At 36.6% G+C, this 17,432-nt stretch overlaps 1 protein-coding gene across 2 annotated transcripts in view; it reads left to right on the top strand.

Annotated features, from left to right (window-relative positions):
* The first annotated feature begins 454 nt into the window (after positions 1–454).
* NUBPL (NUBP iron-sulfur cluster assembly factor, mitochondrial) overlaps positions 455–17,432 on the top strand; it is a 62,918-nt gene continuing 45,940 nt past the window's right edge. The window contains exons 1-3 of one of the 2 annotated variants that reach the window (XM_034417981.3): positions 455–715; positions 961–1,108; positions 5,803–5,837. In XM_034417981.3, coding sequence (XP_034273872.2) covers positions 653–715; positions 961–1,108; positions 5,803–5,837 — 246 coding nt within the window. In that variant the 5' untranslated portion in view covers positions 455–652. The remainder of the gene's footprint in view (positions 716–960; positions 1,109–5,802; positions 5,838–17,432) is intronic. The other variant, XM_087874951.1, reaches the window with a different exon arrangement.

Raw genomic sequence — 17,432 nt, 5'->3', positions numbered from 1 at the left:
CCAATTCTCAGAAGATCTGGTGGTGGAAGTCTCCATCCTTACAGTAATGAAGATGCTGTATCTGTCTGGTATGCAATCTTTCACAGCGGTTAATAGCGTGATGGGAATAGCTGGAAAAGGTTTTGCCCTCGCAGTCTTTAAAAGATTCGAGACCCTTAAGGGAGGAAAGTAACCCATTAAATCGGTGTTTCTCAACCTTGGCAATTTTAAGAAGTGTGAGCTTTAACTCCTACAATTCATCCTGCTGAGTTGCCAAGGTTGAGAAACGTATGAAATATAGCGCAGTGAGCGAGGTAGGTCGCAAGTGCCGTTCTAGCCAATAGAGTCTATAGTTCCCCGCGATTAAAAAAAACAAAAAACAAAAGAACCGCTCTAGCTTTATTGTCCCGGAAATGATTTAGCAAGAACTGGTGCCTGGAAGTTCATAGTATCAGTTTCTCACGGGGGACCCTTCCGGCTTGGTTCCCTTCATTTCCTGTAAGATTTAGGGCGAGCGCCTCCTCGCAGAATGCAAACTCTATCGTTTTAACTCTTGGCTGTCAGATTCACCTGAGCGGTGAATTGCATAGTGTAATTTCCTTCGCAGAAAACTGTAGGGGAGCTGCTTGAGAATAACTCCTGTTAATACTGAAGGGGATTTCGAACAAGATAAATGGTTGGCAATCTCTTCTCCGTAAGGCTGCTAAACCGAGTGGCGGCAAATTTGAAAAAAATGGTAGGCTTTTAAGGCGCAGGTCTTTGTCTCGCTCGTTTCGTAAGTGTGATACATGACTTGCTGTCATATGCAACAGTAATGTAGCAATGTTGTGGAATTCTAAGAGGTCCAAGAGGAATAGCAGGCAATTAACTGTGAGATGGGACATCTTCCTACATTGCTATTTTTTTTTTCAAATCGGCAAACTCTAATGCATACCGTAGATCAAGCCTTTGAACGTGTACATTCTTGCTTTTTCTTTAAAGTCATCAAATACGAAGGATGATGTCCTCCAAGACAAACGTAGCAAGATCATGGCTAGAGGGCTTCCGAAACAAAAGCCGATTGAAGGAGTTAAGCAAGTGCTGCTTGTAGCTTCTGGTAAAGGGGGCGTAGGAAAGTCCACAACGGCTGGTAAGTCATTGGTATTATATTAGGATTATGGTATATGCATATCTGTATTTATCGTTTTAATGTATGCATTCCATTTATTATTACTATAATTATTACATTTCCCTGCCTTGTGTGTGTGTGTGTGTTTGTAAGGGTATGTGTAAAGGTAAGTAGAACCCACCTCTGATTCATACACATATTCATGCATGCATACGCACTCACACACATATACACACATATGCATACATAATCATACACACACATATGCATGCATACACACACACATCATGCATGCATAACATTCATAAACATGCATGCATACATGCATGTGTGTGCATACATAACATTCATACATACACACATATGTTACTCAAGGCAGCAAATGATACAGAAATAGCATTATCAAAAGAACTAGTTTTTTAAAGGTTAATTAAGATGTTCAGTCTTGAAGAAGAACCTTTTCCCCCCTGATTTATCCAATAATCCACTTGCCAGCTGTATTGGGTTGCTGACTCTCTAATGCCCAACAAATACTTTGTCTTCTGTAACTTGCCTTATTTCCTGGCCTAAAGATTAGGAAGAAGGAGAAAAAGATCTAGGGTCAGACTGCAGATAAATAGCACCCTAACTGAAAAGAATTCACTATTTCTTCTTATCCCCTCAGTAAATTTTGGAATGTTGCTTTCCAAGCAGCATCCATGGAACAGGGTAAGGAAACTATACAAAGCTTGAAGTCTGGAAGTTTTTCCAGCCCTTTTATGAACAGTGCCATAGGGATCCTTAAGGTGGTGTATGTGTGTGTGCATGCATTTTTCATTCCAGAGATTAATCAGAGCAGAGGCATATAACTTTCTTGTGTATGGAGTTTATGTAAGTATGAGAGTCTGACAAGAATGAATACATGTGTTTTGTGTCTGTGCATGGGGAAGGTGTTTGTTCTTTTCTTGTGTTGAGTTTCTGTCTGTGTTCACAGGAAAGCATATGGAGGGCTGTGTATGTTCTGTGTTGTGTCATGTGTTCAGTAAGGAAAGGAGAAGTCTCTGCTCTCCAACATCTTTCCTTAGGGATGAATTAGGGAAATATTTTCAAGAATGTTTTTCTCTGTGAGACATCTGGGTAAGACGAAGGACCGAAGATAGCTCTGCTTTTAATGGAGCTGACTACAGCAGAATGAATAGCTAGCAAGTAGACTGAGCCTTTGTAATTTTTCTTCAGACAAGGGAGGACTTGAGTTCGCCCATAAATGCTCCAGACAGTTTCTTCTGGCGAGGAGTCACAAGACAGCATTCTCCAGTTGGTTAGAGCTCTGGAAGTTGAGGAAATCACCATCTGGTTCAAACCAACCATGGTTGGTGCTTTAAAAGAACACTTAAGTTCTTCTACTGCCTTTTCTAATCACTTTTGGAAATTGTTCACTGCCTTTTCAGCAATTAGGAATCTTTAGATCAACATGCTTTAAAGTACCCAATAATTTCCCTCAATCTCAGCAAAAGAAGTTTTAACTAAGTACAGGTACTGCTTGATTTATGACCAAAATCCGCACTGCAATTTCAGTCACTAAGTGATGCACTTATTAAGGAAGTCATGATGTGAGTGACCCTGATTTTATGAGCTTTTTACAGTGATTGTTAAATAAATCACTACAGTAGTTAAATGAGTAACATAATTATTAAGTGAATCATGCTCTCGTGAAGCAAATCCAGCTTCCTTCAATTTTGTTTGCTTGTCGGAAGCTGGATAGGAAGGTCACAAATCACAATCATGTGACTGCAAGATGTCGCAACTATGATAAATGCAAACCTGTGGCCAAGTGCCCAAATTGTGATACCTGACTGTGAGGATGGTTGAATGTCATCACTTCAAGGACAGGTTGTAAGCTACTTTTTCCTAGGTTGTTGTAACTTTGAACTGTCATTAAATGGTTGTAAGTCAAGAACTATAGAAGAACTGAATAACATTTTTTTTCAATTAAACCACAAAAGGGTGATTAAAAATTTGATTTTAAAAAGTTAAAGAATTTGGAAATAAGAATTTGGAATTAATGACAATTCCAAAATTATAATTTTCTGTGGGAGAATGTTTTGGATTATGTAATTTAATTATTTAGAAAAGAACATAATAAATAAGACTTCAGAAATTGGATATTAGAGGGATCAAGGAGGAAATAAAAATTATATTTAAAGGAGAAGTGAAATTAAATTTGATTCACTAATACAGAATGAAGCAAACTATTTTAAAACATCAGACATATTGGATATTTTTGAACAATGAACCCAGAAGAGTTGTTCTCTCTATAGATAATGTTTAAAAGATGCTATGAAATAGAATCGATTTTGCCTGACAAGATTGAGATTGATCTGAAAGTGGATTTAAAAGTGATAGGTTACAAGAATGATCCGGAAAAAGATATTACAATGGACATACAAAAGAAACCAGCTGATGTCTTAATAATTAAAAGGCATATACACCAATAGCCTCCCACCGACCAGTTCGTTGTCACAGGGAGGGACTACTCAGGGTACCATCAGTCAAATTATGCCGACTGGCGACTCCCAGAGGAAGGGCCTTCTCTGTGAGGGCTCCAACCCTTTGGAATGAACTGCCCCCTGAGATACAAAATATCCCTGATCTCCGTGCTTTCCACTGTGCCCTCAAAACCTGATGTTCCAACAGGCGGGGCTAAACATATGAACATGTGAATGTTTTTAAATGTTATCTAATTTTAGGTTCTATTTAATTGGGCCAAACTATGTTATAATAATAATTTTAATTAGCAATTTTATGATGTTTGTGTATCTATATTTTTCTTGACTGTACACCGCCTTGAGTCCTACAGGAGAAAGGCGGTATAGAAATATAATAAATAAATAAATAAATATACAAATAATAAGAGAGTGACCTGGATAATTTTCCTATATTGGATTTATAAAAAAGATTTATTAAACTTTGAAGAATTTTGTGAGAAGTATAGTTGAGGAGTGCTTGGGGGCAGAATCAAGAGAGAAATCAATCTGGAGTCATTATGTTCCGACAACCATTCCAAATCTACCCCCTCCTTGAATTCCATTAATTCTTATCCAGCACCAATTTAGTGCTGATCATTAGTTGACCATTAGATTCTTGTGTATAGGCTTGAGCAATCAATCTTAACAGGAATTTAAAATGTGATCCTGATTCTTTGCGCCTGACAGAAGGGGCAAATCAAAAATAAAAAATCAAGTTTTAGGATATTATTTAAGAGGCTAAAGATTGAGAATTTTAGAGAAAGGAATGAAAAGTTGGTTTATTTGATCAAGGTTAGAATAGATATGTTATCTCTGGTAATTTTGCTGACCTCAACATTAAAACGACTGGATTTTTTATAGACAAGAGATGTGATATGGTAAAAACAGATAATTTATTGTATTTTAAGAGAATATGGTAAGTTATTAAAATTGTTTATATATGTTAGGATGAAGGGGGAAATCAATTTATACATTTCCTTTTCTTTATACTCTATTTTTTCTTTCTCTTTTTTCTTCTTTGCACCTTTTATTCCTTCGTTTTGTTTTAATTTGTATTAGTTTTTATTGTTGTAAATTGTATTTTATAAAAAATAAAATGGTTTGTTAAATACATACTTTTCTCTGCCACTTGCAGATGGATTTGACCAATTTTCCAAACAGAACTTTTTTTTGGCTCCCCCTCCCCCAAATTTGGTCCTTTTCTGTTGCCAGAGACTTACAGTATTCTGCTAATGGACAGACAAGCAAAGCCCAAACTCATTTCCATAATTTCTTTTTAACATTCCAAGTTTAAAGCTAATTCAGTCTGCTGTTTTATTGCCAATGATTGCCTCCTTCAATTTCATGAACTCTTTAGAGTTGCAGCTTTTTTTATTCCAAATAATTTTTCCTTTCTTCTTCTCCAGTGCTAGATTTAATTCAAAAAGCCTAGATTGGCATCCAGCTCCCTGGAAATCTGCCTTCACCCACCTCAGTCATCCTTTGGGTTATATCCCACTTTTGGTAAAATAAGGGAAATGAAGGCCAGGAAGTCCTTTTTCTCAGTTATTGCTCCAGCCTTACAAAATAGACTCCCCTAGAATTAATATTCACACCATCTGTCTTAACTTTTGGAGAGGTACTGTAATTTTTGGAGTATAAGACACACTTTCCCCCCCCCCCCCCAAAAGAGGGTGAAAATTTGGATGTGTCTTATACACCAAATGTAGTCCCACCCTTCGGCCGTTTTCAGCCTCTGTGGGTCAGGTTTTCGGCCTCTGCCCGCTGTTTTAGGCCTGTTCCAGGTTGCGGGGATCGCCACAGTCATTCGAATGACAAGTGAATTGCCACCACTTTTTAATTTTGAATTGTTGTATTTAATCTTTGATTTATAATTTGGTTTATGTTAATTATTAATCGTGTAGTTGTATTGCAAATCATCATGAGACTTTATTGATTTTATGCTCTACAAATGAGAATCAAGATCCCATGCAGTCTTTGGGTGTCATAACACGTTCCCCATCCTGACTTAAAATGTCCAGATTATGGTTTCCAAGGTATTATTTCCAGCATTCTTGTCTCTGGATTACAATAACTACAGCTCAGTGATTCATTGCCCAGATTTTTTTTTTAAATTATAGCTCAGCAATGTAGACACATTCCTTCTATTGATTGAAGTTTTCATGTTAACGTTGCAAGAATTTTGATAAATTCTTTTTCTTTCTTTTTCAGTAAATGTAGCCCTTGCATTGGCAGCAAATGAACCGGTAAGTGACCACTGAAGGTTTGTTTCAGGTATTAATAAGACATATTACTAGCTTCTCTTTATGGATAGATTTAAACCAATTGCAATACTGTGATTTCAGTAGGTGGTTTTAGATAATAAAGGTTAAATTCTTTTCCCCTCCGGGATTCTTTGAATAAAAATGCTGAAGTAAATGTGAAAATTATTATTTCGAATTGCAGCATCAATATTGCATAGGTACTATGAAGCACTACACACTGGGGAGCAATAAAATGTAGTTAGAATTAAGATTTAATTTTACAATTTGATGCATGCATATATCCCCTTGTATTGTTGTTGTTGTTAGTTGCAAAGTCGTGTCCGACCCACCGCAACCCCATGGACAACGTTCCTCCAGGCTTTCCTGTCCTCTACCATCCTCTGGAGTCCATTTAAGATCACGCCTACTGCTTCAGTGACTCCATCCAGCCACTTCATTTTCTGTCGTCCCCTTCTTCTTTTGCCCTCAATCGTTCCCAGCATTAGGCTCTTCTCCAGTGAGTCCTTCCTTCTCATTAGGTGGCCAAAGTATTTGAGTTTCATCTTCAGGATCTGGCCTTCTAAAGAGCAGTCAGGGTTGATCTCCTCTAGGACTGACCGGTTTGATTGCCTTGCAATCCAAGGGACTCGCAGGAGTCTTCTCCAGCAGTTCAAAGGCCTCAATTCTTTGGTGCTCAGCCTTTCTTATGGTCCAACTTTCCCTTGTATCCCCTTGTATATCCCCTTGTATCCCCTTGTATAGAATCGTAGGATAAGAAGGGTCCTTGGAGATCTTCTAGTCCAAGCCCCTGCCCAAGGCAGGAATCCTTGTAGTATCTCAGACAAATTGTTGTCCTATCTTTTCTTGAAAACCTTCCAGTAATGGAGCACCCATAGCTCCAGGAGGTAAGATGTTCCACTGATTAATAGTCTTTGCTGTCAGGAAATTCCTCATTTCCAGGCTGGATCTCCTTCTGATGAGCTTCCAAGCATTACTACTTGTCCTATCCTCAGGTGCTATGGAGAAAAATTGATTCCCTCTTCCCTGTGCCGGCCCTTCAAGTATTGGAAGACTGCTATCATGCCTTCCTTCAGTCTTCTCTTTGTTAAGTTAAATCAGGGGTCCACAAACTTGGCAGCTTTAAGACTTGTGGACTTCAACTCCATAGCTGGGTGGAGAATTCTGGGAGTTGAAGTCCACAAGTCTTAAAGCTGCCAAGTTTGAAGACCTCTGAGCTAAACATACCTAGTTCCTTTAGCTGTTCATCTTTGTTGTTGTTCAGTTCTTCTCTGTACTCTTTCTAGGGCCTTAGCATCTTTCTTGTATTGTGGTGAGGAGAACTGGACTCAGTATTCTAAATGGGAACTCACCAGTGCAGTACAGTGCAGTACACCAGTATTCCTGTGCAAAGGTCAGGATGAGGATTACCTAATTTGAAATTTGTGGAGGGAAAGTAAATATGAACTGTCAGCATGGTGTGATAATAAAAAAAGAAAAATGCTATTTTTAATTTGCATCAATAGATTATAATTTAAAAATCCTGGGAAGTAATACAGTTTCATTTTAATTCAGTCACCTCAATGAATGTGTCTAATTCCAGTTTCAGAGAAGATAGTACAGCTTCAGAGAAGGATGGTAAGGATTATGATGGATCTAAAAGTTAAGTTCTGTGAAGAAAGGTTAAAGGAGCTTGGAATGTCTAGCCTTGAGAAGATGCAGAGGAGATAAGAAAACAGTCTTCAAATACTTGAACAAATGTCATGCAGAAGGAAATCATGATCTGTTCTACCATTCTAGAGCAGGACATAGAATAATATATTTAAGTTAGATGAAGATATATTCATGTATTTGTTTGATTTGTATCTCATCTTTCTTTTATGAGCCCAAGGTGTCCTATGTTTTTCTCCATAAAACAATTCTTTTGAGGCAATGCTACAGTCTGATAATAGAAGTAAATGCTCAGTGGCTTCCTTTCACTGGATTCAAATGAAGCCAACTTCAGTTTGACAGGGATGCATTAATGTGGATTCCTGCACTGAGCAGTTTATGAGACTTTATGGATCTAATGCTATGGTGTCTTCCAACTTAAATATGTTACATTACATACAATGTAATATCATCCCTTTTTAGATTTTATTTAGTGTATGGTAGTGAAATGAAATCTCTGCACATGGAGTAAATTTTTTGTAATTTACGTATTTTTGTAATTTCTCCTTGAGGGGAGAAGTTTCAACTTTTCGCCTCAAGACGCCGCTAATAGAGCATTACATGCAAAAACAATTAGACACAAATATAGTTTCTTCCCCCATGCCATCACTCTGCTAAACACCTAACTCCCACAGCACTGTCTTACACCTAAAGATACTTACCCATGTAGTAGGCTGTATTGCTATTATCCTTGTCATCTTCTTATCTTTTCCACCTTTTTATCTTCTCATCATTCTCATTGCTCATCTTTCCTACTATGTTCTCCTATTGGTATATTATGATTTATCAATTGTTTGTATCTTATGATTTATGCTCCATGACTTATCACTTTGTTGTTTATATGTACACTGAGAGCTTATGCACCTGAAACTCCGCCCTGAGTCTTCGAAGAGGTGCGGCATACAAATTGAATTAATAAATAAATAAATGAATTAATAAATAAATTCCTTTTATGTCCAATCATACTGGGCCAATAAAGCTATTCTATTCTATTCTATTCTATTCTATTCTATTCTATTCTATTCTATCCTATCCTATCCTATCCTATCCTATCCTATCCTATCCTATCCTATCCTATCCTATCCTATCCATTTTATAATGTGCTAATCCTCTTAGAAAATAAGCATAAAATTGAGATTGATAAAGTTTACAAAGCATTGTGCAGATACTGAAGGTATTTGCATGTCTCTAAAGACATGTCTCTGAAGACAGCAGGCATTATATTATCTTCCTTTTTAGTCAATTGTAATTTTTCTGATAACAGATTTTTTTTTTTTAAAAAAAAAACCCTTTCAAATGGCAGTAGTCAGGTCTGTTCCCCTAGGAAACATCTAAAGAGTTCTAAGCTCTTCTACTAGGCTGACAGGCATTCATCCTAGGTTGAGTATTTAATGAAAATATAATAACCACAATTTATTGTAGCAGAAGCAATTCAAATTAATAGAAACCAACTACAATACATCAAGATTTCTTGTTTATGAAGAGGGTGTTTTAGTGAGGAAATACCAGCTGTGTGTGTGACTAAAGGTGGCACAGATCCAGTTGAGAAACTATGCTTATGCTGTCACCATAAGGGGGGGGGGTTCTTTAAAAATTGCTTTTATCAAGGAAAGCTATGATGCTAACCATCAGTTTTGTATGAATTATAGCAAAAGGGAATAATCTTGTTTGGTGGTGAAAGAAAGGATTGCTGTTAATTTGCAGTTAGCACATTTTGTGTGAATATAAAAAAGGACACCAAGTCAAATAAAAATAAATAAGGAGCCACTTAAATGAATACACTGTTTTGTCCACTGGGCTATTTATTTATGTTTCAGCTGTTTCGCTTCTTTGAAATGGTGCATGAACTATATTTAAAAAGCATATAATAAAACCACCAAAAACAGCAAAGATCTAAAAAAGCAAACAATTGTAATAATAATAATACCCCTTCCCAAGTCCTATTATATTGCCTCATTGTGGTGGAGGGGGGTATGGCAGTCGTAGGAGGGATAAGCAAAAAATGCTAGATCTCCATACCGAGAATATATACTACCTGCAAGGTAACCCAAGGCCTGAAGATCTTCCCTGCTGCCCAACTAAAGCAAATAGGCATTTATACTGAGCAGCAGAAATATAGGAAGATGAGGAAGATGGATAATCACTAATGTAACAATAGAAAGTCATCACTTCATATTGTGGCAGGCGAAAGCAATGATGATCACTTTTGCATTTTACCAAGAAAATCACATAGATAAATAAAGTAAAATGATTGACAATAATGTGCCAGCGAATGGGCATCTCAGGTCACTCAACTTGCTAATGAGTGACTATTGAAGATCTTTTAGGGTACTAAAGGTATTTTATAATATGGATGTTTATAGACTTCGGGACGTCTACTTCCTGACGTCATGCAAGAAAAAAAAATCTAAAGTTATAAAGACAGAATTATAATGGGAATATGGAACATGGGAAACCTTAATAGACTGAAAGATGAAATAAATCAGCTATTCATTGAATGTAAACATCAGCAAAATAAAATGGACTGGAATTGAACACTTTTGCTAGAAGATCATACTGTTTTACTATGAGGAACACAAAGAACTGGAAAGGAAGGTTATTGTTTTCATAATAAGGAAGGATATACCAAAGCATTGGATACAAAGCAGTCATTGACAATCCCAATTAGACTTTGTGGACAATTCTTTAGTGTGATGATTGTTGATGTTTATGCACCACACTGATGTAAAAGTGAAGACTGGTGAATTTTATGTTCAAGTTCAGTCTGAAATCAACCAAACATGTAAAGTATACTGATTATGTCTGAAGACTGGAATGTAAAATTTAGAAATTAGAAATAGTAAGGAAGAAAATGAAGTTGAACTCTATGACTTAGGAAAATGAAATGAAACAGGAGAATAAGTTATTGATTTCTGGCAATTAAATGATTTCTTCATTGCTAACACATTTTTCAAATAACCAAAATGAGCCTATATTTATGGACATTACCTCATGGACCACACAGAAATCAGCTGGATTGTATTATTGGTACAAAGAGATGGAAGAGTCCAGCAAAAGCAGCAAAGAGAGAGTTGGCAGCTGTCTATAGAACATACAGTATCATAAACTGCCCATGTTCAAGTTCCAAGTCAAGCTAAACAGAAAGAACAAAACCAACTAGTTTCCATAATACGACGATGAAGATAAACCTGCAGTTTTCAAGATGAATGCCAGGAATTGTTTTGAATTCTTGAAACTCACTAATTGGGAACCAGAGGAGCTTTGAAATCTCATCAAACAAGTTATAAGAGGATATATGTAGCTCAGGGTTGAACTGAGAGAAGCCAAAGCCAAGATCATAGTGCTACTAACTAGATGTCCCATTCTTGCAGCCACTTGGTAGGAACAACTAGAGAAAGGTCTCCGGTTTCAGAGCACATGTAGGCAAATATTAAGAGTATTAGAGTTTACAGTATTAGTATTAGAGCAGACTTAACAACTGCAAGGCAGTCTTTTCTGGCTGTCTCACTCGAAGAGTTATCTATGAAATATAATTGCTTCAGTTAATTCTAACTGGCAGTCTAGGTGCTGTTTTTTGAACTATATCTCGTTCATGTTTGCATCAGCCATTGACAAAGGAAGATTGATATTTTAAAAAAATTGTAAGTGAAAAGGGTCATGCTTATAACATTCATCTCTCCTTTCTAAGGCTTGCACCCCTGCATACCTGAAACAATTGTTTGCTTCTGTTTATAGTAATTACAACTTATTTATTTCCTTTGCAACAGCTATTCTATATTGGTTTTTGAAACAGATTAAATTGCTCTCAAATACTTAATTTATGGAACACAGATTTGTAGACCGAAGAATAGCTACCCTTAATGTGTATGCTGAGATAATATATATATGAATCATAATAGTAATATTAAACATACGTTTTCAAAATAGGAAGCGATTAAGAAAAAAACTCTAGCAAATTATCAGAAATTTGCTGAAAAATGTAATGCATCAATGAAAACAAGGCCATTTTCAAAAAAGTGTTCTGTTTAATGCAGAGGGAGCCAGTAGAGGGTGCTCACCAAGTCAAAATTTGTGTTCTGCTGTTTCATCTCCTATGGTACTCCAGTCATGATGTCATGAAACAAATTTAACATGCGCACACACATTTTTCCTAAAGCAGAGTACTTTTAAGGAATTGGAAGTGGGGAGAACGACTAAAAAATGCAAAAGATTCCATGGTCTAGAATTATCTAGCTGTAACACATACTTGCAAATTGACAAGGAACTGAAGTGGTTTTATTTTTACAGTCACAATATATTGAATACATTATATGCTGATATTTACTCTGCATTTTGATGTCTGTCTGCCTCTAGGGAATTTGAATATGGAATCTTAAATTTTACTTAGTGATAGAAAAAGAAAATGGATGAAAAAAGTAATGTATGCAATTAAACTTCAAATGCAGAGATCAGAGGAAGGCTAAAATGCTCCTTTATATTTTGATGCATATTATCTCCAAGAAAGGAATATATCATATTACATCAATTTCTTTTGTTTTTATTTTTCAAGTAAGAAATACTATTTGTTGGCAATATAATTGAGCAAGGAGAAAAATATATTTATTTCTCTATGTCAACTAATCTCATTCTGCTGTTTTCTAGAAGTGTTGAACTTAAATATCTATAATTCTGGCTATAATTCTCTAATTTTGGAAAAAGCTGCTTTAATCCTGTGCCATATTCAAATCTATGAATTTACATATCCTGAGCATCACATACCGGTATGTCTGGTACAGGACATGTCATCTAGGAGTACATAGCATTGATATCAGCACATCAAATAATGCTTTTGCATTTTTTAAAAAATCAAATTTTTATTACAATCAAAGATTAGAAAATATATACAGTTAATAATAAAATTTTAAATTATATGAATTATAAAATTAGATAAAAATTAGTCAAATAAATCACTTGTTGAGATGTCTTTACTGTGATCCAATCATAGATAGCAACATTCTTTGTTACAAACTGATTCCTGTGCAACAGTTTAGTGCAGGGCTGTTTAGTGCAGGGCTGTCAAAGTTACGGCCCATCGTGCTGGCCACTCCCACGCCCGGTTTAGCGAAGGGGAAAAAAAGTCTCAATATATCACTTGATGCTGCCGTGATGTTTGACAACCCTGTGAGTGCATATTCTTTTTGGCCCCGGATCTTTGTTGTAATAAAGATTTGATTTCAATTTGATACATATCACAAAGCTGTGATACATGATAATTTTGCCTGAAAGCAAAAATTATCCCCCCTTTCACACACACCTTGAATACTTTAATTCATTGGGGGACAACTTGTCGCCCAGAGTTATGTGCAGCTTCCTGGAAATTCACATGAAATCCCTAACAGCCCTGTAGATCAGGGCTGTCAAACTCACGGTCTGCAGGGTGGATGCGTCACGCGCTGGTCATGCCCATGCTTGGTTTAGCAAAGAGGGAAAAGTTGTGATAAGTTATGTGACGCCGCCATAACGATGCGAGTTTGACACCCCTGCTCTAGATTTTGCTGCTAAATTTCAGGGGTATCAGTGCATCCTATTCTCTGCTGCACCTTGATGTTCCCTTCTCTGTATGGTCCCATCCTGCTGGTGCTGTTTTTCTGTCTTGACTCTCCTGACATTTACTTTTTCTTTAAAAAAACAACTTTAATAATATCAAGGAATTATAAACTACCAAAAGGCAAAAGAAAAGAAAAAAGAGCCATGAAACTTGGAAGGGGAGAACTAGGCTATCAAAATTTGAACTATAAATAATTTATACAATAAAAAGAAAGAAACCTAAACAAAATAATGGACAATGATTTATTTATTTATTTTAATTTGATTTATATGCCGCCCTTCTCCGGAGACTCAGGGCGGCTTACAATGCGTTAAGCAATAGCCTTCATACTTTTGTATATTTATACAAAGTCAGCTTATTGCCCCCACAAACTGGGTCCTCAATTTACCTACCTTAGAAAGGATGGAAGGCTGAGTCAACCTTGAACCTGGGGAGATTCGAACTAGCAGTAATTGCAGGCAGCTGAATGATAATAACAGGCTATTAGTCTGCTGCGCCACCAGGCTCTTCCTATTATTATTAAACTTGTATGCCACCCATCTCCCAACAATTCTGGGCAGCTCATAACAACAAATTCCAATAAATTCAATAAAATATAAAGATAAAAGGGAAGCCCAGCAGATCAGATGGAATGAAGGGAATGGTCTCACTCTCTCTTGCCAAAGATCAAGGTGAAGAGCCAGGTCTTCATGGCTTTTCTAAACAGAAGTAGAGTGGGGTCCATCTGGATCTTGGGAGAACCTCATTCCAGTAGGCAGTCACTGCTATAAAGAAGGCCCCAATTCTGCCCCCACCCTCCACCCCCATAGATGACATTGTTTAATTGAAGGAATCATGAGTGACTCTCTGAAGGGCTCTTCAATCTAGGAAAGAGTGCAATTGGTTCACCAAAAGGACTTGTGCATGTGCAGTGTCCTTGCTGGCAATGGCTGAGCTCTCTTCAAGCAGGAGCTGCAAGTCCAGGAAAACCCCCAGATTGGGTAGCAACTTTGAAGGGAGAAGTGCAACCCCATCAAGGATGTAATATTCTCAGATCTGGAGTAGATTAACAGTTGTATATAATTATGAAACATTACATTTTAGTTTTCATACAAACTCTTGTTCTCAAAACATCATGTTATAACTGCCCAGAGTTTTTGGGAGTGGGGTGACATATAAATGTAATTTATCATCATCACCAATATTTCCACTGCTTCAGCTGAATCAGTTTCAAGGTGCACTTGTTTCTTCAAGACATCTTTTGTAGTGTAGTGTACAAATAGCTTTTCAAAATGTGTTACAAAATTTTTCAAGAATCCAGTCACAATAGTTTTAAAGTATTTTATAAATATATTAAAGTCCAAAGTTTAGGAATATGGTTCAACAGAATAGCAGTATGTTTCATCTTAACTCCCTTATTGAAATTTTAGTTAACAATATTAAGATTATTCAACCCATGGAACAACCAAAGGACATATCCAATCATATGTGTTGATTTACTTTAAATTTACTGCATCTGCAACATAAAATATCTGATCTTTAGCATTTACTGCTACTTCTCCCTAAATTGTGCCATTGACTTTCTCTCCATCTCTTTGTGTTTTATAATCTCCCTTCTGTCCAAACAGGAAACCTCATGTAATAATATTAATATTTAATGTAATTGTTATTCCTTTAGGCAGATTTTTAAGGTAGTTCTGTTTTATTTGTGATGCAGTTCCTAGTATACTATTCGAAGGCTGATAATAACCCTTTCCCAGTGAAAATTGTACATCTGTTTTAAGAATTTAAAGAATATAATGAAATAATAAGCTTATTAGTTCCCAACTTGCATTCGAGATTTCTTCAAAGCTTGATTCAGTCTGAAATAAATATGCAGATCATTTCTGGAATCTAGGTTTTTTTTGTTTTGTTTTTTGCTATTAAAATGTTAGAACCTATAAATTGAAAAAAGAGTGTTCCCCAGGTTTGAGCATAAGTAGGCAATTCTGCAAATATTTATCTTTCAAGCAGTAATTAGGAGATAATGCATTAGGGTGATGACTTGAAGGGGTTTGATTAGCTGAAAATACAGATAAAAGGAATGAGTCATGAATTGTCATAATCAGGTAAATTATGTGTTTTGTCTGAGAATAAAGGAGTTTGAAAATAGTATTGAAGCCTTTGAAATTAGGCACAAAAATGTAGCTTCCCAGTTTTAAAATTATGGCTTTCGTGTAGGAGACATGAAACAGCATAATCTGTCAGAGTAACTCCAATAGGATGTTAAATAGCTTTGTGCATAATAAAGAAGCCTAATTGTTTTTTAAAAATAATGTTAAAAGCAATACTAGCTTTGATCTTCATGATTAAATAAATCGTACATGGTACTGTCTTCCAATGACTTTTACATCAAAAATTTTAGGAAAAATGATATTGATTGGTTATGCAGTTAGGAAATTGAGTTATGCCTCTTAATGGTACAATCAAGAGCATCTTCATGCTTTTACTCATCACATGCTTTCCCATCACTTGGTCTCATGACCATAGACATATGATTGTAAGGTCTATAGGTTTTTTGGGTGAAATGGTCTGCTGAGATTTGAAAAATACCAGCATTGGTTGGGTTGTACACTAACTAACTAACACTTAGATTTATATACCGCTTCATAGTGCTTTACAGCCCTCTCTAAGGGGTTTACAAAGTCAGCATATTTCCCCCAACAATCTGGGCCCTCGTTTTACCGACCTCGGAAGGATTTAAGGCTGAGTCAACTTTGAGCTGGCCAGAATTGAACTCCTGTCAGTCGGCAGACTTAGCCTGCAATACTGCATTCTGACCACTAAGCCACCACGGTACTTAGTCACACTGTGCTTAGCCAACATGAATGTACCCATAGTTTAGTGAATAAATAAATAACAGTAGTAACATAATTAGTCTTAAATGTATTATTGACACTGTTCTAATTGATATCATTCTTCTGGGTATTTTATGATGATAGATAAATAGATAGATAGACAGACAGACAGACAGACAGACAGACAGACAGACAGACAGACAGACAGAGTAACATTTTGCTGTTAGAGAACAATAATGGTAGATTTGACATTGCCCAAGAAAAGCACAGGTTTTTATATTCCATAAAAATGTGAAGCAAACAAGATTTGCAGGCTTTTAATGCTTTAAAAACCTGAAAAACAGGCTTAATCCAAATGAACAGACCCTTCCCCTTACTGTAATGTGACTCTTTATGGCTGAGAACAGCTCTGTTATGCTTTCCATGATTTTATTAGCATCTCCTGTATTGCTGGATGCTTAAAAGACCTAGACTTAGACCAACAGGGCAAATGTTTCCCTTATATTTGCCAATTTATAGGTATAGATGCTAATTTAGAGTCATTTCCAAAACTGATTTTAATTTGATGCTACCTAATACCTAAATTAGATCATCCAAACAATGATTTCCTTCCAAATAACCCAGGTGAATGTCTCTCGCTCAAATTGAAATTTGCTGCTCAGAAGCTCAATGTGTCTGCCACACTTAATGTTTCTGTATCATGAGCAGCTTTTATTGCTGCTAATTGTCACGGTTATGTTTTTCTGTAATACCTCAAATAAATACAAATGAAGGATCAGTTATGCTTTTGTAACAAAAACAAACTTCTGGTAATCCTGCCCCTAACCCCAAATACGCCTGTATTTTTCTAATTTTCTGAACAATTAGTGTGGCAGAAAATAGCAAGCTAAGTAAGACCAATTAACATTCAGAAGTGTTTGTTCTGTGCTCGGCCAGCCCTAGTTGTGTTCCATAAACTGTAGTCAGCCCTAATTGGGTCTCTAATGTCACCTTGAGACCTGAGACAGGCATCATGAAAGTGAGGCTAGAGTGTGGGTGACCATACTCACCTATTGTCTTTATTTTTTCTGGTCTTGCCCTATTCACCGTGAGTGAGGATTTTCAATCCACATGGAAACAAGCAGTGACAACTAACATCTCAAGTCTCCTACTCATCATGGAATATGATCAGGCCAAAACACTTATCAAATTATCTTATAGCAGACGCAGAGGACCTAATGGATCTAGCCAGGACTCCAACCTTTATTGCCAACAGGTACTCTGCCTCCCCTATGGCATAGCTAACTAAAACCTGAAGTATTTAAACACAGGAGGGTGTTTATGGGGCATGATATCATGCCTTCCCCTTAGCTGTCTTTAAAGGTCACTACAAGAAGATTCCTTGCCTGGGAAGATAATGCTCCTGTCACTCTGGACACAAGAAACAAAGGGCATGTGCTTTTCCAATGCCTGTACAGATAGTCCTCGAGTTGCAATTGTTCACTTAGT

Source organism: Pantherophis guttatus, chromosome 1 (assembly GCF_059756535.1).
Source record: "Pantherophis guttatus breed Tessera chromosome 1, ASM5975653v1, whole genome shotgun sequence".
In the NCBI taxonomy this organism is placed as follows: domain Eukaryota; kingdom Metazoa; phylum Chordata; class Lepidosauria; order Squamata; family Colubridae; genus Pantherophis; species Pantherophis guttatus.
The sequence above is the reverse complement of the archived record's forward strand: the minus strand, read 5'-3'. Positions and strand labels throughout refer to the sequence as shown.